Source organism: Trypanosoma brucei, chromosome 10 (genome assembly GCF_000002445.2).
Source record: "Trypanosoma brucei brucei TREU927 chromosome 10, whole genome shotgun sequence".
Taxonomy (NCBI): domain Eukaryota; phylum Euglenozoa; class Kinetoplastea; order Trypanosomatida; family Trypanosomatidae; genus Trypanosoma; species Trypanosoma brucei.
Window position 1 is genome coordinate 3,246,201 of NC_007283.1, and position 22,186 is coordinate 3,268,386.

Consider the following 22,186-nt stretch of genomic DNA (forward strand, 5'->3'; position numbering starts at 1 on the left):
CCCCCCTCTTTTTGCGGATAGGAAACGCCACGCCTGGGTCGAATCTGCGACCCGCAATGCTAGGCCACACTCCGGCAGGAACGCAAGATGGTGGCCACCCTGTTATGTGCGGCGAAGGAGGCTTGTGGTACACTTGGCGGGGTCAGCGGAGCCACCGAGGCCTCAGCCTCCCAACCAAATCCTACAAGAGCCGCTAACGCATCTTCGGCATCGGCGTGCTTCTCCGTGCTTTTTGACACCATGCGCCGACCTGTCAGCAGGGCCAACGCAAAGTCGGCATCGTCAGGATGGAACAACTCCACGACTGTAGCGAATGAGCCACCGTTGGAAGCAAAACTGAAAGCGTAATCCGCAACGGGACCAACGTGTCTGGTGAGTTTCGATAGCAGCCCCGCGGGGTCGCAAGTGGACAGCGGCACCGGCACCGCGTTTCGTATCCGTGCGCTCGCTAGTGGGGTATTGCCCTGCACAAAGCCTTCACTAGATGGGCCGCTAACGTCGGTGGCTGCCGTTGTTTCACCACGAAGCAGTGCCGTCAACTCTCCATCCGTCTCACGAATGCCTTCCGTCGTCCTCTCCAACGATTCTTGCGCGCGGCAGTACGACTCCTGGAGCTCCAACAGTCTTTGCAGCAACTCCCCGCCCTCAGCCGCCTGCTCGCTAGTTTCCAACATTTCCGGAATGGCACGTACAAGCAGCTCATCCATTTGCAAGTCGCGGGGCATCAGGTGGTTCTTTGGGAGATTTGGATTCATTTCCAACTTAGTTTTCTCCTCTTGTACGCCCCCCGCGGCGCCCTCTAGAGTAGCCACTGCAGCCGTTTGTTTCTTGAACACGTTGGAGTGTATTTCGATGGCATGATTCTTCAGCCGTTCGCCATCAAGGTGGTCTACCGCCAGCCGCGCCGCTGAACTCTGGTGGAAACGAACCCAGTAAAATGACCGTTGCCGGGAAGCATCGTATCGCATTTTCAACTCATCAATGTCCCCAATAATACGCAACCATTCGTGCACATCTTCAGCGAGTACCGCCGAGAGGTCATCAACAAAGACGTGCACAACCCTTGCGTCACCTCGATCGGCCATTGCTTTCAGGAATAGGGAAGGAGAGGGATTGTCGCGCACACGGGCAGGGAGAGGGGCAACAGTTGGTTCACAGAAAGATGTACAGAACAACGGAGGCCCGCAGTACGTGCTCAAACTGGCATAGGGACCATGCGTTTAAGAACACCAAATTGAAATAAAGGAAACAAAAAAGTATAATTAGGTGTAAAGAGGGAGTAGGACAAAAGGGGAAACATAGGTGCTATCCCCTGGTGGTGGTGACCCTAGCAACGAAGAACGAGCCACAGTTATTCCACAGTTAATGTTTACAACAAATCAAACGCATTTATTTTGTATATAACATTGTCTATGTATTTTCCTTTACGAATTATTTCTACGAATTAGCCTTTTCAGCCTCCTCAGTTTTTTTGTTTCCCCCCGTTTCGCTACCTTCGCTGTCCGCATTGGAGTGAGGTGCACTCGCCTCACGCAACATTATGCAGTAGACGGCAAGCCAGCACGGAATTGCAAGACCAAGGAATGCGAATATCACAAGAAGAGCATTACGTAGCTGATACTTGCTGACGCAGTGTCCATCCGTGCTATTACCCGTTTTGTTTATCCACTTGCATAAATTGTCAATGTCGTTTCTGCACTGGGTGTTATTACCATGCGCCGGACATCCTCTCGAGAAGGCATTGTCAGAGAGATAACCAGCAAGTGTTGGTGACGGGAAATCGCCTAGCAAGTGAATAAGAAGAACGGAGTAACTCACGGCATATGCCCTTTGATCCCATGGGACCACTGTTAGTATTGCTGAGTTAATGGGTGCTGTGACTGCAAAGAGAGTAAACACCGAAACCACCAGAAGCGATGTAAACAGCCAAGTAACTTCCATGAACAATGCAGCAAGTCCTACGGGGACGCTGACGGCAATCATGACGACGCAAAAAAGCTGACACTTCATAGTGCCTGAAGAGCCAAGGCTCCCTCCAAGTTTGTCCACTACAACGCCTCCGACGATGGATCCAATGATACCGGTAAGTGCTGTGGTACCGCCCATGATCATTGATGCCGTCATGTTGGTAAGCTCCATCGGCCCATCAACTAGAAAAGGTATTGACCATACCGAGAGGCCGCCGATTACAAAGCAGTACATTGCGTAACCGAAGACAACAAGGAGATACCGTGCGTTCGTGAAAATTGAAAGGCAGCCTTATGTACCGGGAGGTATTCGTTGTCGCGTTTCTGGCGCATGTTGTATCGTTTGGGGAGGAATACGATAAGTAGCAAAATCGGAATGGCGACGATCGCAAGGGAGAGAAAGGTTACACGCCAGCCCTCCAGACCCCCTACGGAACCATACGTACCCATCACACCACCGGCAGCCATACCAACCGCTGTCCCGACGGGGATCATAGAGTAGAACGTGCCTATCCACGATGTCCGTGACTCGGGTGGTGCAATGGCATCAATCACCGTCACTGTGAAACCAACAAAGGCGGCCTCTCCCACCCCATCAAAGATTCTGCAGGCGAGAAGGAACTCATACGAGCGTGCCAGGCCGGTTCCAACTAAAGAAGCAACCCATACAATGATGCCTACGGCGATGATCCACTTGGATTGTACGACACCTCCGAGCCCAGCGAACAGGGGACAGGCGACCATGAAGCCAATCATGAAGCCTGAGAAAAGCAAGCCGGCCTTCGTATCCGTCAGAACATTCGATGACCCCGCGATGGTCGGATCACCCTTAATGACGACTAAACAACCGGCAATGGCTCCGCGGTCGTAATACGTGACGAAGTTGAGAAGCGTGAAGATGGAAAGAACAATGCGAGGTGTCATGAGCCGCCCCCACCGTGATACAGGTTCCTCGGCAGTAGGATCAACCTCCTCAGGTGTAGTTTGCACTTCTTCATGTTCGTTCGTTTCGTGGGGATCGTTCCTTTGCGTTTTATCTTCGGAAGCCATCATTCACTACTGTAGTCGAAAAAAGAGGCGGGGTATGGGAAGCTTTGTCCGCTGCTTAGCGGTAAGCGTAGCAATGGATTGAAACAAATGAGAGGGCGAGGTGGGTGTTGTGTGAAAGGCGTGGCGCTTTGTTTTCACTTTCTGTTAATAAGCGGTTTGCACAAATGAATCTAAGTGTATTGTTGATCAACAACTAAAGGAAATAAATAAGTCACGAACGAATAACATCAAGGGAAGCTCCCATGAACTTGAAAGAATTATCTGTCAGTTGGGCAGGTCAGCAGCCTGTGATCCCTCTCAGCGCATGTAGGGCAGAGACAACACGGTGTGTTGGAGGGAGAATGTCAACCAGAGCCCAGGCAGCACGCGCCCACTCACCCTGCTTTTCTGTATTGTTGATGTGAAGATAGAAGACGGAATTGTTCCACGCCTCGACCGTAAAATATTCCAAAAGGAGTAGGGCGAAAGCGGAGGAGTTATTGGCGGTTACGCCCCTTTCCCCAACCGCACCGTAGCGCCCAAGAAAGGTGCCGACGGTAATACCCATCACGGGAAGAGAAAGGAAACTCATGAGGTGCTGCACTACGCACATTTGCTCTTTTCTGTCGGATCCCAAAGTGAAGGCTTTGTACAGGCAAGAGAGGTTCTTTGTAAGGGTTTCAGCAACCGCTTCCTCTTCACCTGCCCGAACCTCAGTGGAAGCCGCAACTCTTTCCATTAAGTCGAGCGAGGCTTTCGCAAACAGCCCCATGGCGAATTCTCGTAAATAGGAACATTCTGTTGTGACACGGGATGCCTCGAACGTGGCGGCCTCTGCCAGCGCCTCGTAAACATTATACGGCACAGGGATAGTGGAAAGCTCCCTCACTATCTCATCCATTTCCTGCGGTGTTTCGATCGATGGGCCACGCAAATGCCACTCAGACTTACTCAGCAAAAATGTCACACGACATTCCGCGGTATAAGTTGTTGAGATAAGATCCCTACACGCGTTAAGGTGTTTCTCAAGATCCGCCAAGTCAATCAGTGGATTACCTGTTGAAAACAACCGAAACTCGTCCTCCAACATGCACAAGATGGCAGCCAACAACGGTGACTGTGTGCCCGCTTCCCTAGGCGACGGATCTTGCTCTGCAATGCAAGCGGCTGCTCGAAATAAGGCAATACTTGTGGCGCTAGCTTCGAGTGTGAACTCTGAACCTAGTAAAAGGAAAGCTTGCGTCCACCACATTACTTCGTCATGTGTTAGTTTCAGCGTGGCAGAGCCCTCCGAGAGAATGTTTTGAATCCGCTGCGTGAGTTTGTACAAGTCGTCATCAGAGTGCGCGCAACTTCTATTGATAGCCGTGGTGACATACACCCGTAGAACCTCAAGTTCTGTCCTGACATCTGCGAAGGGTACTGGCGAGAGGAGAGCTTGCAAGGCGGCCAACGAGGCAACGTTGAGGCAGTTCCGCTTTAGGCAGCAGTTGATAGCAGTGCACAAGGCTGGGATTACCAACTCCGAGGGTTCACATGCCACCAGTTGGTGTATTTCCTCTTTCATGCATGTCTCGCTTCCTTCCATCACAAATATTTTGAATAACAACGCGTGGGCGAAGACACAACGTGGTTTTCGCTCTGTGTACCTAAGCAGAATGTCCTTTGGTTTTGCCAGCATGTTCACTTGCTGTCCTTGCTCCACAGACTCCACATATTTTGTGCATAGGTGAAGCTGCAGAGCATTGATCTCAGAGTCGCTTGCACAATCTGCAAGGCGGATCGCTGCCTCAAGACTTTCCACTGCCTCTCCGTGGCTAAATTCTGCGTTGTCGCTAAGTTCCCAGAGCCATTTAAAGCAATAGCGTCGATATTTCGGATCCTCGAAGTCCAAACACTCATTTCGCATTATTTGCAGGGCGGAACGACAAGACTCGGTATCTTTACTGTGAAGGAGGAGCTGAACAAGTCGAAACGTGACACCCTCGGCAGCCGAAGTGCCCTTGGTCCTGTTCTGTAGTAACTGCATGCTTTCGACTGAACCGCTTTCCATTGTTGTGAACAGCTTCTGAAAGTCAAAACAGACAGCCACCGCGTCATCGACGGTGACGTCGAGTCTCTGGACATATTCGCGGAGTTGAACAGACGCCTCCTTTTCCATACCTGCTGCTGCGGTAGCTTTTAGACGCAATAAAGCGGATGTATTGGATTGCAGTGCGGAGTCTGCCTCCACCGCCCAACGAACCGCTTCTGACGCGTTCCCTTCCCGGAGCCACGATAACGCCATCTGCTCTAGCGTTGCCCCACGAAGCATTGGCAGGCGGCAGGGTGCGTCACTTCCTCCATTCTCTTTGAGGTAATTTTGAACGTTAATCGAAGACATAAGCATGTCGCGTATGAAACACTCATTTGGAGGCTCCACCTCAGCACTGCCTACCGTGAAAACGAAGTGGAAGAATGTCTCGAGCAAAGTGCGGTGAAGCGTGTTGTCTCGCAACAGCATTTGCGCAAGCCTTTCACATGACTGTGACGACTCAAACAGGTGCCCGAGGTTCCACATCACCTCCATCTTTGTGTATTCAAATTCCCAACTCAAATTACGGTGTTTGAGGTGTGGCAACCGTTGTACTACTCCGGGTGGTATGTGGGGAACGATGGTTTCAACAGCGGCAAGAAGTGCCTTAGAACCCTCTGGCATATGATTCAGAGAGAGGTCACGCGACGTCTTCAGACACATTAGTATGCATTGCTCTGCTTCCCTTGGATGGTGAGTAAAGTAACTGTGTCGAACACTCTCCTCCGAGTACACAAAATTACCAAGAAGGAACGACCTAGTCGCAAACTCACGCAACGCTACCTTCAGTCTTCGCTCATGCTCTCTACTGTGGTCCGTGCACCGCATTGTGACGTTCCAACATGCGCTTCCGAGAAGTCGCAGTTCTTCCAGCACCTTCACTGGGAGCGGAGAATCACTGCTTTGATTTGCGGCTGCCCCCTCAACCGCACTTGTGGCGATTTTAATATCTGATAGCATATCCTCACAATTGGCGAGGTCCTCACCTTTCCCATGGGTGGTGAATCGATGAAGCACACCATCGAGTTTGGAGCACAACTGCTTTGTGTCTATCATCTGCGCAACACGAAATGTGCTTCTCCCGCACCTTCCCTTTTTGAGGTGCAAAGTGTCCCGACACGATAATAATAACAAAAAAACACAGTACGTATAGCAACCAAGGAAGAGAAAAAGAAGAGGAAGAACAAATGTATCTCCATCTTTGCACCTCACAATGTTGGGATGAACCACCGAATTAAATAGTGCATATAACAAAAAACACCGAGACAAGAACATGAGGGGGGGGGGGAAAAACAGCCGAGCGCACAAACGACCACGCCACTGCCACCTCTATGGAGCAGTTGTTCACACGGTCGCATTCCGAACGCATATGTAAGTAATTCACTGCATTCATCTGAATATAAGAGGGATGGGTAATGTCGTCGATAAGGTTTGTTCACGTTGAAGAATGTCTTCATCTTACATTTCGATTATTTGATACTACAATGTCTTCTGAGCGGCGATCGCCTCTTTTGCAGCTGCCAGTTCTTCTTCAGCTAACAGTTCGTTCTCTCGCTCCCTAACCATCTGCAAAACTTGTTTTGACACGCGGTGTTCACGTACCTTGCGCTCAAGGACGGGAGTTGTCGGTCCCACCGTGTAGGCGTGATAGACAAAGGACAACCATATGTTACCGAACATCACAGCAGAGAAGAAAACCATTGTCATGACGAATGTCTTCCACAACTGCAGTTGGGTCTTCCGCCAGATCCATCGTACGCGGTTTGTACGAAAGGGTTTCGTCAGACGGCCAATTTTGTTCATCACCAACATACGAAAGAACATGGAGCGCCGGGCAAGTGTGTCCTTAACTGGTCCAGTGCCAGGTCCCCACATTCCAGGCTGGTCGGTGTACTTCGATGGTGTAGGGGCGAGATGCCCACGATTCATGGCGCGCCGCTGGCACCGACTAAACATAACGAAAACTGTTCAGGTGCTATCTGTAATAGGTATCAACCCAAGTGGCTGTCAGAGGAACGAGTCGTTTACACTCAGTGAAGAGAAGAAGGTTTAAGGTACAAGTTGCATTGCGTAAGGTGCAGGTGCCAAACTAGGGGAACACAACTGAGCAGATGTATGAAAGAATAATGTAATTGAAGTGCCACAGACTCAGTAAACTAAAGGTTCCCGTGGTCGGAATATACTGAAGCACAAAAGGCTACATTTGGAAGAGAGGAGGAAGGTTACATGCATACATATATGATAACCAGTACAAGAGCGTGGCTCGCCACCAAACCATAGAATTTACAACAACGAAGGACCACAAACAGTTCCCACTGGCGCACGAGCAATAAGACAAGGTAGCAAAAAAAAAAAGAAGGCGAGCGCATGGTTTGCCTCATGGACTGAATTCGTCGCAGCGCACGTGGTGTATGAAATAAGAAAGCATGAGCGATACAATTGCAATACGAGTCAAGATAGAGACCGCTTTATGCAGACCCGACGTGAGACTACTTAATTATGTTTGACCTCTGTTTCCTCATAGCCCGCACCTCCCACTGTACTTTGTTCATGTGCACCACATTGCGTCACAACAATATCCGTTATAACTACATCGTTTTTATTTCATCCAAATTGATGAGCTCAGTCATAATGTCCCTAAAACCGCCTTCGCGGAGGAGCTTTGGGTTTGTTCACAGTGTTTGCACAGCGTGGAATGTGTCGCTCCGCGACGTCCGGGGCAAACTTCCTCCCGCAGTGTGGACAGGGCGTGTAATGGCTGTTCTCACTATAGGTTGGGGGTGGAAGATTGCGCAAATTGCCGCCAGACTTCAGCACCTTGTCCACCATTCGCGCCTCCTTCAAGGATCGTCTGAATGCTTCGCTTTCGGCACGCCAATCTTTTTTCGGTGGCGCTGGGGCACTGGCGGTAGTATCGATCTTTTTGGCAAAACTCATGGCTTCGGTGCCTGCAAGACGCTGAGCCCGCATGTTGAACACCTTTCGCTGCTTCTGCGATGCGCATACGCGCTCGTGCCGCTGCAGTGCCTCTGGGGCAAACTTTCTGCCGCACTTCTGGCACTCCAGGCGCTCCCCAACTTCTGCCGCCTCGTAGTCAGTTGCCGTATAGGATTCCTGCGTGCATTTCTTCGGGGAAGAGGGTGAGAGATTGCCACGCCCCCTTGAGGGTACTTTGGGGCCACCGCGGTTATCCTCACTGCCTCCTATTTTAGTGTTTGCTTGCCTGAACCCTCCCGCTGAGTGTCGCTTGTCATCATTTGTTGTTGATGGCGGCGCCGTCGACAAAGCTCTCTGAGGAGCAGAAACTTCCTTAACCCCATGCGGAGTTAACGTACATTCTGCTGCCGGAGGACCCTCACTAACGTCTTCGATAGTTTTCCTCTCAAGGACTTCGCCACATTCTTCGCAGTACTTCGCCGAGAGCTCCTCAACAGTTTCACCACACCCTTTACAATACATAACTTCTTTGGTGGTTTTAGCGGGGGTTCGCGCTCCACCTACGGCAAGAGGCTCCGCGTCACCTAGGGCTCCTCCGCAGTTGTCACAGAAGTTACTATCAGCATCACATATAGCTCTACATGCTGGACAAGTCAGTACCCGCACAGTCGGTGCATTAACATTCTCAGCTCCTTCGCCCCGTTCGTCCGCTGATGCACCATTAACTGGCACTCCACACGTGCCGCAGAACCTAGATCCCTGGGGTATCGACTCTCCACATTGCGCACACGGTTTCGCAAGGTTCTTGGACGCCAGGTTAGCGCCGCATTCCCTGCAGTACTTTGCATTTTTATCATATTCAACGGCACTACACCGCGGGCACTCGCGCCCATCCGCATCGACCGTTCCACCCTTCGGCAAACGTTTTAACTTTGGATTAATGTTAGAAAGTCTTCTGTTATGGTCTGTACCTATCGCAGAACCCCGCGATTGTGATCGTTCGGCGGTATCTGTAGCACCCCCCACATGGCTCCCCGTATTCGGTTGAGGGACCTTTCCTGTGGGAGGGCGAGATTGGGGTGCACTCGGTGCTGGGGGCGGTCTTGCCGTAGAACCGGGCTTGCAGGAGCGGAGATGCACCACCAAGCGATCCGCAAGAAACTTTCGACCGCAGTTGGGGCAAGGTTCCAAGTTTCTAACAAACTCAGCAAATTGTGCATCATTGTGCTCCTCAACATTACCACAACCCTCTCCCTTCCAGTTAAAGGAATCTGGATGCTTTGGTGGCTTGCCGCGTGTCTCCACATCTGCCGCCTCCCATTGCGCTAACTTCTTTGCGTAACATTGGGGCACGTGAATTCCGATAGAACTCGTCCCAAACTGCTGACCACAAAGGTAACATATTGGAAGCTGGGGCTTGGCTCCGGGGCCCATAGAAGCGGTCCGTTTCCCCTGTCCTCCCCGCTGACTATCCCTTGAGGGTGACGCGCCCCTACCGCTGGAAGCCAAGCTTCTGGTGCTTCCCGCTCTACTGCGGTTGGCACTTGCAGATGGGCAGCGACTGTCACCCTTACAACCGCGTAGGTGAACCGGAAGTCGATCGGGAAGGAACTTCCGTCCGCATCTATCACAAGGTACGAGATTGTTCGTAAATTCTTGGAACTGCTCATCCATCAGTTTCTCCGCACTCACTCCCGATCCCTGCCAGTTGACAGTGTCGGGGTGTTTGGGTCGCTTTCCGCGCGTGGCGGGGTCTGCCACTTCCCACTGCGCTACCTTCTTTGCGTAACACTGTGGTATGTGGATGCCTATTGAGGCGCTACCGAACTGTTGACCACATAGATAGCAGACACGCATCTGCGGCCGAGGCGCCGGCCCCTTGCTACGGGACGACAGCATCCCCTGACAATCTAAATAATATACACGTGATGCGCCGCAAAACTAAACTGTGTTCACGCGGGTTAGTCCGCAGTTGCACGCACTGCTATAGAACAAAGGGAGGTGTTATGCAGAGTTCAAATGGAAAAAAAAAGGCGCAGTACACATTTTCTTTAGCATATGTAACTGTTTTGGTTTATAAAGTCTAGTAAAGAGAAACCACTGCACAAACTGTTGCCAATTGAACCCGATAAGTACAGCGCCACAAACAGTCTACTGATGCGGGACAGTGAATGAAAGGAGATATTGAGTACAATCCAGACGCTACTTAGCAGTGGACGGACTTAAGAATGGCACTAACTTTCAACGGAACAAAAAAAGTCTTGTTGAAGTGGAACGCTCCTTTTTCCGATCCAACACTGATGGCTTCCCCCTCCTTCCTCCGAGTGGCACTGCAACCCCGCCTAAAACAATGGGGGTTAGAAAAAGGGAATAAAGGTGCTATTTCCCCTACCGACTCCAATAGCACCTAACTAAACGATTTTCGCTATCCCTAACTTATCTTTACAATTCCCAAGCATTCACCGCTACAAAAGGACAAAATCCCCTACGCTACCTACAAGTGGGGTGAAGAGGTATCTCCAGACCGAAATGCTTGCTGAATGGCAACGCTGTCCTAACGACAACTACTAATGAATAGCCACAGGTCCGGGATTCTTCACATTAGAGGGATATTTGGCACCCTCCAACGGACGAATACGGAACTGCTGCCCTGGATAGATCTCTTGCGCAAGCGCCTCCAAACCGTCTGTGCGACCAAAACCGGGTTCCGCCTTTGCGCGGTGGATTCCAAACTTCTTAGCATTCTCCTCCTCTAAATCAAACGCGGCTTTGTCAGCTGCTTCCAGGGCCTTGTAGGACACGTCAAGCTCATGCAATGGAGGGAGCTTCACTTTGCCCTTCTCAATTGCAGCAGCCTCCGCTATTGTGTGTGGGGCATACGCGATTCGTTCCCATGATGCAAGACGATCGAAAAGAGTGCTACGACGATTCACCTGATCGAGTTCATAAGTAACAATCCAGTTGTCATCAAACCACGGGTTTGGAACCACCCACGGTAAAAGTTTTCCAAAAAATCGTCCTATGCCACGGTAACATGGGACGACGAGGCGCGCGTCGAAGTGGGATGCAATGTCGCGGAACGCCTCAACATGCGTTAAAGTCTGGGGTCCTCCCAGATCAAACTTGTAGCGCACGGCCCGTCGGGACATGGAACAACGGACAACAGCTCGGGCAGCGTCAACAACCCAAGTTGGTTGCACTAGAGAGTTCGGAAAGCACGCAGGATAGATGTAGCGGCCCAACCCTCGGTAGCGGTAATTCTTCCCGTACAGCGGTCCGAAGCGAATAATCGTGGCGTCCGGATGGTTTGCGCCCACAGCGTCTTCGGCTCGAGCGCGAAAGTCGCAGTAGTTGGACTCTGAGGCAAATGTTGCGTCCAATCCATTGCAGAATATGACACGCTCCGCCCGTACGCTGCGCGCTGTCCAACTTACGTTTGTTGACCCCGTCAGAAAGACGTCGTGATGGCTGTTGTTAGCGTATTCAGCGTGGTAATCAACAGCGAAAACGAGGGTGTCACTTCCATTGGCCGCAACGTTAACCTGGATGCGGTCGGTTACATCGCACTCATGAAGTTCAATTTTTTCAGGGTATTTTTGCAGCAAGAGATCCAAATCCGACCCCTCTGGTATCAGTGTGGGGTACCGCGTAGTGGCACGCACTTTCTCAATGTCTTTGTGCTCACAAAACTCACGCACAATTTCTCCACCGAGGTACCCGCTAGCCCCGAACACTGTTACCCGTTTCGCCGGTTTTGGGTTAAGCCTACGTCGTTCGTGTGGCAACCGGACGGCGGGATTAGGGACAAGCATCGCCGCCCAGTAAGGACCTCGCTCGTACCCAAACTCACCACCGGTCGTTTTTGGCTTCCGAGTGGGGTACATCTGCTCAAGATCCTTTCGATCAAGAAACATGGACTCCGGTTGATGTCCATATGGGTCCCAGAAATAGCGTACAGGGCCCACAACGGGCGCCACTGTGCACGGTATGCCTCCCGTGACGCGCTCTCCTACACGGCGCAACATGCCGCCTCAATGCCAAAAAAAAAAAAAAAACAGCGCCGCTTGTACTTCCACCCCTGCGTATGTGTCCGTGTACGTGCGCTCCGCCACGTTGCCTAACTATACTGTCCCGCGAGGTTCGTACCAGAAGCAAAGAAGGGATAATTTGCGATGATACAAAGAGAAAGTTAACAGCTGACGGCGTGGAGGAATGCTTCGCCACAAAGGCGCGACAAACATCCGTATGTCCGTTGACGTTGAAATACTTAGGCTCATCTTCTTCAACGGCGATTCGTTGTCGTCCCCCTCTGACTCCAACACACCCATCTTCTCAGAATTGGTGCATGCGAGTTTATTGCTCCTCCCATGGCCTTCCCATGTTCAATTATTCACAAAGAATTTATGACCTTAGTGTTTTCTAGGTTCATACCGGTAAGAGATTAGATGCATAGTGTTCCCGCTTCCTTTCACTTTTTCCTCCTCGACGTATCTTCAAATAGGGTCAGTAGTGTATGCTGCTGTATGATTAACAGGACATGCTGTCACGTAAAATAGAATGAGAACACGACGCCTACCACTTTCCCAGACGAACTACCTCCCCTTTCATTGTTGCTGTTCAGAGGTGGTAAACGAAAAGAGTGATGAGTGTAGAGCCGATGTGCATGAGCAACAAGATCAGACCCAGAGAAATGTGGCAGCAACCCGCCGGCCTCGCCATCCTATCTCTTCAGCACAATGGTCCAGTCGTCACTTATTGGAAGATCCGGGTTCCGCAGTACAAGGGACCCGTCCTCTATCTCACAGTCAACTTCCCGTCCCATAATGACTGACTGCGTTGGCACTTCTATCATGGCCACCTTCGGCTTTCCTTCGTACCCGAGAATGATAATCCTTTCCACCCTGTTCTTTGCGGTAAACATCGCATTCGCCGTCGAATTAGGGTGCACCGTGTTGACAAGGCGGCCATCAGTAAATGACAGCAGTCTGTGGATGTATGCCCCCGACTCATAGTTAAATGACTCTCCGTCATCAATGAATAATTCTCCCGCACTATTGCCTTTATCGTTCAGCGCGACGTAGAGGGTGAAGGGATCATGCTTGGTTCCGAATGTCCCTCTACGCATGCGCAACTTTGCTGGAATGATGTGGCCACCGCGGAGAAAAAACGGTATAGAGTCCATATCCACTTTGACGCGGTGCTGGCCTGGCAGGACCACTTCACCAGTGGCATAAGAATACCATTTACTGCCGCTAGGAATGGGAATAACCTTTTCTGTCTCACCTTCGTTGATGACAGGCGATGCAAGCAGCGACGGACCAAACATGAAAGTGTACTGTTCATCATAGAATTGTTCCTCATGGGGGAACTCATAAAAGAGGGGCCTCATGATAGTTGAGCCAGTCCTATGGCTGATGAAGAACTGTGTGTAGATGTAGGGGAGAAGCGAATAGCGAAGCGCCAGGGCGGCACGGATTCTGTCCGTCGCGGCCCCACCGAACATCCATGGTTCACGACGCTTCGTTTCCAAGTGTGAATGCGTCCGCATAAACGGGTAGAAAACGGCTGCCTGCATCCACCGCACGAAGAGTTCCTCGCTTGGATCAAAGAAGAAGCCACCCGCATCCGCACCAATGAAAACGTAGTTGGAGACCGAAAGGGACAGAAGTTCTGGGAAGGAATTCTGTAGGTGATCCCACTTTGCCATGTTGTCTCCGGTCCACATGGCTGAATAACGCTGTGAGCCAGAGAAGAAGCTCCGTGTAAGAATGAAGGGCCGCTTCACGTGGTCAAGTCCTTTGCTGGACTCCAAGTGCCCCTGGTGTGCGCTCATCACGGTATACAGCGAATATATGTTGTGAATGTATTTGTTATCAACCAACTTCCCGCTATCACTGGTGTGTTTGGCATCGCGACGAATTGTCTTTTCAGGTCCATCAAATATGGATGGTTCGTTCATATCAACCCATGTGTGAACATCATGGCTTCCCCCCTCATACCTATCGTGGTGAAAGAATGTGGCGTACCAGTCCCGTGTCCTTTTGTTATAAAAATCCGGCCACGAACTGCGACCCGGCCAGCATTGCCCAACGTAGGGCCCGTCCCCACTGCTGCTCTTCACGTAGTAATCACCCTGCATGGCCTCATCGTGTACAAAATAGCCCGGCTCGACCCTAACGTGAGGATCTTTGATAGTTACAAGCTTTCGTCCTTTTGAGGCTAACGTCCCAACAAGCAACTTAGGGTCGGGAAATGTGTCCTTGTCCCACGTAAAATATTTTTTGTTATCAGTGTGTTCGATGTCAAGCCAGAGAACGTCGTAGGGAAGATTGTGTTGGTCGAAGCCTTGATCAACACCGAGCGAGTCCTCCGTACTGCGGTAATTCCACCTGCACTGGTGAAAACCCAGGCTGAAGTATGGGGGAAGAATTGTAGGACCCGTGATAGAGGCATGTTGTTGTTGCACTAGGGCAGGTGTGGGGCCTGGAAAGAAGAATAAATCAACTAACCCAGCCTCAGCGTCCCACTGGCAACCCATCCCATTTTCGGACAGCACTTTTACCTTCATTCCGGCACTGTTGAGGAAGAGCACACCAGTGGTTACTTTCACTGAGTGCGCGATGAGAAAGGGAATAGAACCATACAGTGGTTGGGGGTCGTTGATTTTATACTGAAATGCGTCTGTGTTGTACATCAGATAGGTGACATCTCCCTTCAGAGCCAGATCCATAGAATGCTCCGGAATGCCGTAGAGACGCTGAGCAACTGGAAAGGAAAAGTTCACAGATGGTTCCTCTAGGTGATCCAATGATAGATCCACAGAGGTCAGCATGGAGCCAGCACACTGGTAATTTGCCTGGAATCTGTTTCCTTCCACTGTAGTGGTGATGGCACAGTTCCCACTGGAAATTGTGCAACTAGCACCGTCGCACTTTGATTGAAGTTCCCCGACCACTGGTTCCCTTACCACTACCGAATCCACCTCATAAAACCAGTCCTTATTTGGCTTCAACACAAGACGGAGTATTCCCTCGCCATAGTCCGAGGCATCAAGGTTGAACTCGGAATTCAGCTTCGTGATTTCTTTACTTCTGACAGTGGTGACGGAGAGGAAAATCAACGATAGCACAAGCGATAGCATCATCACTGCTAGTTTTTCCTACTCAAGCAAACAACAATAGCGAAAAAATACTGAAAAAAAAATATATACATATATATGGCTGTGTATTGTTAGAACAGCGTTGATTAAGCTAACTTCAGTAACGGGAGGAGAACGATCACCTTGAAGGCATTGTAGTCCACATCCCTACTCCCACGTATGTGAAATTCAATAAACACACATATATACACGTGTATGTCCGTACGTGGATGAAGGATGCATATGCGTGTGTGTGTGTGTGTAGGGGGGGGGGGGAACTTACGGCTAATTGATGCTGGTAATGGTGTGATTCCTTCTGCATCTGCGCCTCGCGCATCTACTGTATCCGCAATCCACACAAATAGAGGTACGTACACAAAAATATTTTGGCTCGACCATCTGTGGGGTAAGTGCCGCCGATGTGTGAAAAAGGGAGATGCACGAAGATGTGTTAACCATCCTCGTGACCCAGCACTTCCCGGCTCACCGTCGCTCCGTCAACGTACCTAAGCCCACAATTTATCGCAAAAAGCACATCTCTACGCCCCTGACACCCCATATCCCTGTGCTCTTCATCCGGATTTACCGTCAACCCTACGAGCAGGGAGTCCCTCTCCGCCCGCATTCCACCATTGAGTTGTGTAACGAAGAACTCCCACAAGCCGGAATGAGGGAGTACAAAGGGAATGGCGTCTCGTCTGCGCGATCCGCTGATGTTGGACACTGCAGAGATTACCACCGTCACGTCCGCCGTGAAGTGCTGCCTACATAATTCGGCGATAGGTATTAACTTCGTGTGAAGCGCGTAGTGGTTCCCATGGTGGAGAGCAGGGTAGTGGTCGAGTAGCACGATCCGATATCCCCTTTCCGACAGAGCACGCGCGACTTCAGGCAATTTTTCATCAACCAATGACCACAACGGTCCTTCATTGTGCGCACCGGGCTTTGCAGGTTCACGCTTCAGCAACACATTGTCGATGATAAAAACAGCAATAAGACGCTCGGAATCTGTATGAGTGGACGTGCTAGGGCCCTCTCCCTCGCCACCGCGGCGGAACACACGATAAATCACTCGCTCATCTGGTACGTTCCAGATGCAACCCAGCACATTAAGTGATGTCATTCGTTTGTTTTGCGTAACAAAGTGGAGCGGTGGGGCATTACACACCTGAATTAAATTGTCTAACGTTTCCCTGATAATGACACCCTCACGTGGTGTACTCTTACCGCCTCTCAGTGTCACCAACGCCTCCTGCAGGAACCCATCAAATGCAGCATCACTCCTCGCACGTTTATTCACCTGCCCTGCGGACGTATCCGTGCTCGCTGGTGCCGTCGGAACACTACCAACAGTCAACCCCGAATCCGACAATGCTTGCTTCTTCGCTACTTTAGGCTGCGGTTCAGCGTCAGAAAGGCAAGACCCCTCGGCCAACGCTTGTGCGGGTGTAACTGAACGGTGCATGACCGTTAACCCTGATGGGATACGCTTGCTTGCCATTGCTTTGGAAGCCCGAGCAAAAATAGTGCAGTCTGTCGGAATGGCAGAGAGTGGAAATGCAAAGTTCCTCTCGTCAGCAAACAGCACAGGCACCAGCGCGAGGATCTCGCTCCTGCGGGTGGTTAATTTTCCAGTTTTGTGGTTCAGGAGCACGGCAGCTGTACTTGGTGAGAGTACAACTGGGGTATCGTCCTTTGCGCGAGCCGGGCGCAGCAACTGCAACGGAAGCCATACGTCCGTGACATTCACCCTTTTCGCGGCACAGAATCGCCCTAATGTTTCACCTTGCTCGCTTGGCAGCAACTGAAAGGTTTCGGCCATCCATTCAGCCCTTCGGGGCGTTGTAGAATTGAAAAGACAGAACCATTGCCAGTCACCACGAGAAACAAGGAAGCGGGAGAGGAGAGCAACTAAGGAGAAATCAGGACAACGTAACAACAAAGAACAAATCTCGTCAGAAGTAACAGCGATAAGAGTGGGAGAAGCGAAATCATTGAGGTATCCACGTGACGGGAAAGTGAGTCTTAACATAGCTCTCTCTCACGCACACTCCCCTGGCAGTTACCGGCGAAGCGCGTAACAGGCCCACGAACATATTCCACCTCGAGTGTCTTTCTCTTGGATAAGAACGCTACGAATAATTCGGTATCGCGATCACTACCCTTAACGGACGAGAGTCGGGGAGGGATACCGGGGGAGCACGGTTCCGTTATTGATCTCGCTTTTCCCATGCTTCCACAAAGATATTGTAGTCAAGGAAGCCGTCACTAACAAAGTCCAACACGTCTTCGGAGATTTCCTCTTTGCGCGACTCCAGTATGCGAACAGCATTCTCCATCGATCCGATGCTCTGACAGTTTTTCAGCACATGTTCATCTAAATCTGCATCAACGCGTTTGAGTAACTCCCTATGAATTTTATGTCGCTCGTGCTCATCAGAGACGGAGAAAAAGGGCGGTAACTTCGCCAACATGGCGTCCTGGTCCAGATTTACCATAAAATCCTCTATGGCACCCACCAGCTGATCAAATTGGGCATCTTCGGCGCTTCCGCAGTCGCCATATACAACGAACTCACCTTCCTCACTATCCATGTGGTTGTTAACTTTATTCTCGTTGGTTTAAGGTAATTCAAGCAAAAGAAAAGTAAGAGGAGAAAGTCGTGGAGACATTTAGAGACAAAAAGACATATCAAGATGAGCGTAGCGATATCAAACATCCGACGGAAAGTAGGGCAGGTGCGAGGATTACTAACAAAAAAAAACGATGCGTGAACTTCGACTGCAAAAATGTGTCGTAGCACGTTTGGAACACGTTATCCTTATTCTGACTACAGTTAATCAACGGCGCATCCACTGGCGTACTCCTGCCACAATCTCGGACCGCCATAACCCTCCAGTCGGCGAATGCGTTTTATCTCTCTATCCTCATCCTCCAGCACTAGAGTTTTTTTTTTTGTGACCGCAGCATGGCGTACTTTGAAGCAGTGGGTAGCCAGGGAGGGGGAAGAGAGTTGTGACAGCCACCTCGCACCCGCAGGTATGCTGTATTTGCACCTCCGACTTCTTAATCCCCCTAAAATGTACAGGACAATGTGGGGCTGATCGTCACCTCACCTCACTTCATCTCAACACACCCTCCCCACTACACGTGTTCATGAATAGGAGAGGAAAGTTACCATACACCGTGATGTCATACCTAGCACTCAATTCGCTGGCGACCCAAGCAAACAATGAAACCAAGGCATTGCAATGCACAAAAACGATACGTAACCAAGGAAGGGTGCGGGGCACACACAATGTGCCTGGAGGTAACGTCCAACCGACACACAAGAGTTTTGGAAACTGCTTCTTGATGTCCTCCAGCCCTTTTACACCCAAATGAAGGTGATAAACTTCCTCATTCCCCCGAAACATACAGTTCATATGAGACCAATTGATGAAAAACGAAGAGGTTGTGAACACATATGACCAACAATTAAATCCGTTTGCGCTGAGTCTTCACCTAAGGGGCGCTGACAGCCGTGAGAGACAAGGAATGCTTTGCAAAGCATTACTTTCCTACTTGGGAGGGTTTAGAAGCTTCATCTCTTCGTACCGTGACCCCGGTTTGCGAGCGCCCCTGAAGGTTCCGTACGCACTCTCTGGACTCATCGGATGATGATCCTCCTCCCCTATGTCAACATATGCCGCGCCATCAGGATGATCCTTAGCCTCTATGGGTGACATCTCAAGGGACGTAACATTCAAAATCGTAGCGCCGTCATGTGACCTTCCTGCGGAGAGGCCGGCATTAAATGCACGGTTGTAATGGTTGTTAAAACTTTGATACCTATCGTACAACTCCCTCGGAATACGGTAGAGGCGCGTGGGGTGCAACACCACTGCATCATAATCTGGGATGTAGCGCTGCAGTTGCAGTGCACCTTCCCCCAACCAGTCGAAAGAACGCTGCTTCAACAGGGAGTTGCAGGAGGCGACAAGTACCTCTACCCTACCACCCAGTATTAGGGTGAACACAGATGATTCAACACCATTACGATATAACACGGCGCGCTCCTCTGTGGCGCGGGAAATGAGATCATTTGTGGAATTCGGTGCGTCTCGTGTGCCTTCAGTGTTGCCCGCGATCACCGTGCCACTCAGAGGAGGGTAAGAATTAGAGGGAGCTTCACCGCTTGGTACGGGTGCAGGGAACGTGTACTGATCGATTCCGCACTCGTCAAGCAACATCTTTACATACCCTGGGTGCCAGAGGTAGAAAGGTGGAACCGAGCGGGTCAAGTAGTACGCAACAGCCCAAATCTGCGCCTCTGTCAGGGTGCCATCACTGCCGGGCTGTACGTAGTAGGAATAGAAGTTCACTCTTGGAACTTGTGCAGGCTCTGAAAGCGGGGGTGGAACGCCGCAGAGATCCAGCAGCACCTCTCTTTCCCCCAAAACACTGTTGGTGTGCGCTGGGAAGTCATAACTATCATACTCGTCGTATATTTCTCCCTTTATAAGGGTTTCTAGTACATCTTCTAGTGTCACAATACCAATGATTTCTGTGTCACGTAAAGCGGTACACTGATTCAAAGTGACAGACATGCTCATACTAATATTCTCATCTGTCAGTAAACTAACGGTGTCTGTACCCGAGACAAACAGCATCTGCGTCTCCGCGTGCTGAAACATCCTCAGGACTGTTGGCAGGGGAGTGTCCTTGTGCACTGCAAGGGCTGTCCGTGCACTCCCGTTGACGAACTCACCGATTGTCAACGGCGTTGCACCTTCAATCAGCGGCGGCATCGACAGCAGGTCCTTCACAATCAGAACATCACGGTACCCTCCCAATGTCTCCTGCACGGGAATGCGAGACCGTCCGCTCCGCCACAGAGACTCAATCAAACACGGCGTGAGAACATCATCCACCCTCACGGTGGTCACATCTTCCATAGGCTTCATAATGTCGCAGACTTTCCTCTCCTGGAAGTCCATCGCGGCAATGAGCAGCTTCAGTTCAGACGTTGCGAGGCCACTGCGCTCACCGTGCGCTTCACAATGTAGAATCATTAGCTTCCGCAGTTCATTGCGATCGTATATTTGACCAGCGTCGTGCGGCACCAAGCGGTCCAACAGTAGACCCAGTGGCATTGCTACGGGATAAACAAGGACCCTTGCCACACGCACCACTGAGCACCCCGCCGCTGCAATTGCCAATGAATACTTGGACTTGCATATGGACATAGGGACGATCTCGGTAAAGATAAGAATAAGTAAGGTGCTTACAGCAAACAATGCGATGCCTGGTGCACCGCCATTATCCTTGCACGCTCCACTGATATAGCTGAACTTACAGAGCAGCTCTGTGAGGGCGCCTAGCTGTTGCACCACGATAACATTCATGAGCATATTCGAGATGATAAGCGTGCAGAGAGTCACATGGCCCTGGCGGCGCAGAGGAAGTATCCGTGAGGCGTGCGTCCTGTCCGGCTCTCGACCACTACTTGCAATTATGCTCAACGTCAGCGTGTCCATGCACAAAATACCGATGGTTAGCCCGGCAAATATGGCGGAGAACGAGAGACACACCAATATTAAGATTACGTGGTCCAAGATGGTGTAAATATGCCTTTCCGTTTTGCGAATAGAGGCACCGCCAGAAGAGCTTGACTCAGGCTCTTCTATGCCGTGCTCCCTAGCAGCTGCGACAAGGGGCAGCTTGACCACATGAAGCAGCAGTAGAAACAGAACCCCAGAAAGGATAGCGCGCGAACATCGCCTTACGCCAAATACCATTAAAATTTTTAATAAGTTAACTTTCCTTCGCTTCCTTTCGCTCCACTCTCAGTTACCAATCCCGATCATCGGTTGAAGAAAGAACCTTGGTATATAAAGCATGGAGACACGATACAACTGCGTGCGGTAGTGGTCCCATCTACACGTCAGAGAGACGTTGAACGCAACAAGGGAGAAGTTATTACGGAACAACAAGAAATATTTACGGAGTCAAAGCCACCACTGGCGCCGGCCACCTACCAGTCCTCGTGGTGGTACCCGCTGAGGAAATCTCAGCGCCGCAACCCTCATATGCTCACATGAAGAGAAGCACATTTATATATAACATAAGTAAAAATATATGTGCTCTTCCCTTGCTTCTTCATTTTGCGCTCTTGTTACGGCGTTGTTCTTTATGTTATCATTTTTTTTTTTGTAAAACAGCACCTGCTTATCTACACCGCGAAAATAAATATGGAAGGGGGGACGGGCCGTCACCCGCCAATCAGTCATGCGGTGCCAGCACTGATGCCGTAACAGGTCGTAATTACCACCACCACTACCAGACGCTTTCAACTCCTTTCCTTCCCTCTCCCAAGAACCTTTGCGCAAATACGATTAGATGCATGTCCTCATTTGCTTACGTTTCTTCATTCAATCCTTTCGCCCCCTCCCCTCTTGCCCTCTAATTAATTTTCTTCTTCCTCATTTCTCACTTTTTAGTTACTTAGATATCACTGCATTTTCTCCAAGTGGATTAGGATGGACGCCACACACACAGTGAAATGATAAACAAGAATAGAAAAAACAAAAATCTGTAGAAGAAACAATTCACGGTAAAATAATAAATGGCATATATATATATATATATATATATATTGCAATCTGACAAAGGACAAACACACAACGAAGACAGCGGCAACTGGAGATTGAGAAAGGAGTAGCTTCAGGTGGTATGTGCATTTCATATGGACAATAGTGTGAAAAATGCACGAAACAGGTCCCCATAAACCAGCCCCTACAGCCGTCCGATGGAGAAATCGAATAGGGGAGATACAAACGGCTGCGAGCCACTTAGACATTGATTAGGCACAGGTGAGCCAACAAACTATAAGAATAGGAAAAGAAGAACAAGCACGAGAGTGAAATACAACCCCTGTTAGTGGTGATGTTATTTTTTCCCCCCATCCCACTTCAAGTAGTGCACTTGACCTAATAGTTGCAGAACGCACCTCCTGCGCACGGAAGATGTCTGAAGAACAGAGGCCCCAACGAATGGACG

At 50.4% G+C, this 22,186-nt stretch overlaps 9 protein-coding genes across 9 annotated transcripts, besides 1 other annotated feature; all 9 read right to left on the reverse strand.

The window, feature by feature from the left end:
- Nucleotides 1–59: 59 nt before the first annotated feature.
- Tb10.05.0020 (uncharacterized protein) lies at nt 60–1,085 on the reverse strand (the record flags this gene model as incomplete). The annotated part of the gene is made up of 1 exon (XM_822748.1): nt 60–1,085. The coding sequence occupies one exon, from the start codon at nt 1,083–1,085 to the stop codon at nt 60–62; it is 1,026 nt and encodes a 341-aa protein (XP_827841.1).
- Nucleotides 1,086–1,437: 352 nt separating this feature from the next.
- On the reverse strand, nt 1,438–2,202 carry Tb10.61.2750 (transporter, putative; the record flags this gene model as incomplete). Its single annotated transcript, XM_822749.1, has 1 exon — nt 1,438–2,202. One exon carries the CDS (start codon nt 2,200–2,202, stop codon nt 1,438–1,440), a length of 765 nt encoding a protein of 254 aa, XP_827842.1.
- A 1,092-nt stretch (nt 2,203–3,294) lies between these two features.
- On the reverse strand, nt 3,295–6,345 carry Tb10.05.0040 (hypothetical protein, conserved; the record flags this gene model as incomplete). The annotated part of the gene is made up of 1 exon (XM_822750.1): nt 3,295–6,345. One exon carries the CDS (start codon nt 6,343–6,345, stop codon nt 3,295–3,297), a length of 3,051 nt encoding a protein of 1,016 aa, XP_827843.1.
- A 204-nt stretch (nt 6,346–6,549) lies between these two features.
- Nucleotides 6,550–7,026, reverse strand: Tb10.05.0050 (hypothetical protein, conserved; the record flags this gene model as incomplete). Its single annotated transcript, XM_822751.1, has 1 exon — nt 6,550–7,026. The coding sequence occupies one exon, from the start codon at nt 7,024–7,026 to the stop codon at nt 6,550–6,552; it is 477 nt and encodes a 158-aa protein (XP_827844.1).
- A 681-nt stretch (nt 7,027–7,707) lies between these two features.
- On the reverse strand, nt 7,708–9,906 carry Tb10.05.0060 (hypothetical protein, conserved; the record flags this gene model as incomplete). The annotated part of the gene is made up of 1 exon (XM_822752.1): nt 7,708–9,906. One exon carries the CDS (start codon nt 9,904–9,906, stop codon nt 7,708–7,710), a length of 2,199 nt encoding a protein of 732 aa, XP_827845.1.
- A 668-nt stretch (nt 9,907–10,574) lies between these two features.
- Tb10.05.0070 (hypothetical protein, conserved) lies at nt 10,575–12,032 on the reverse strand (the record flags this gene model as incomplete). Its single annotated transcript, XM_822753.1, has 1 exon — nt 10,575–12,032. One exon carries the CDS (start codon nt 12,030–12,032, stop codon nt 10,575–10,577), a length of 1,458 nt encoding a protein of 485 aa, XP_827846.1.
- Nucleotides 12,033–12,727: 695 nt separating this feature from the next.
- Nucleotides 12,728–15,151, reverse strand: Tb10.05.0080 (glucosidase, putative; the record flags this gene model as incomplete). The annotated part of the gene is made up of 1 exon (XM_822754.1): nt 12,728–15,151. The coding sequence occupies one exon, from the start codon at nt 15,149–15,151 to the stop codon at nt 12,728–12,730; it is 2,424 nt and encodes an 807-aa protein (XP_827847.1).
- Nucleotides 15,152–15,596: 445 nt separating this feature from the next.
- On the reverse strand, nt 15,597–17,177 carry Tb10.05.0090 (hypothetical protein, conserved; the record flags this gene model as incomplete). Its single annotated transcript, XM_822755.1, has 1 exon — nt 15,597–17,177. The coding sequence occupies one exon, from the start codon at nt 17,175–17,177 to the stop codon at nt 15,597–15,599; it is 1,581 nt and encodes a 526-aa protein (XP_827848.1).
- Nucleotides 17,178–18,705: 1,528 nt separating this feature from the next.
- Nucleotides 18,706–20,925, reverse strand: Tb10.05.0100 (hypothetical protein, conserved; the record flags this gene model as incomplete). Its single annotated transcript, XM_822756.1, has 1 exon — nt 18,706–20,925. One exon carries the CDS (start codon nt 20,923–20,925, stop codon nt 18,706–18,708), a length of 2,220 nt encoding a protein of 739 aa, XP_827849.1.
- An 832-nt stretch (nt 20,926–21,757) lies between these two features.
- Nucleotides 21,758–21,783: a microsatellite.
- Nucleotides 21,784–22,186: the final 403 nt, after the last annotated feature.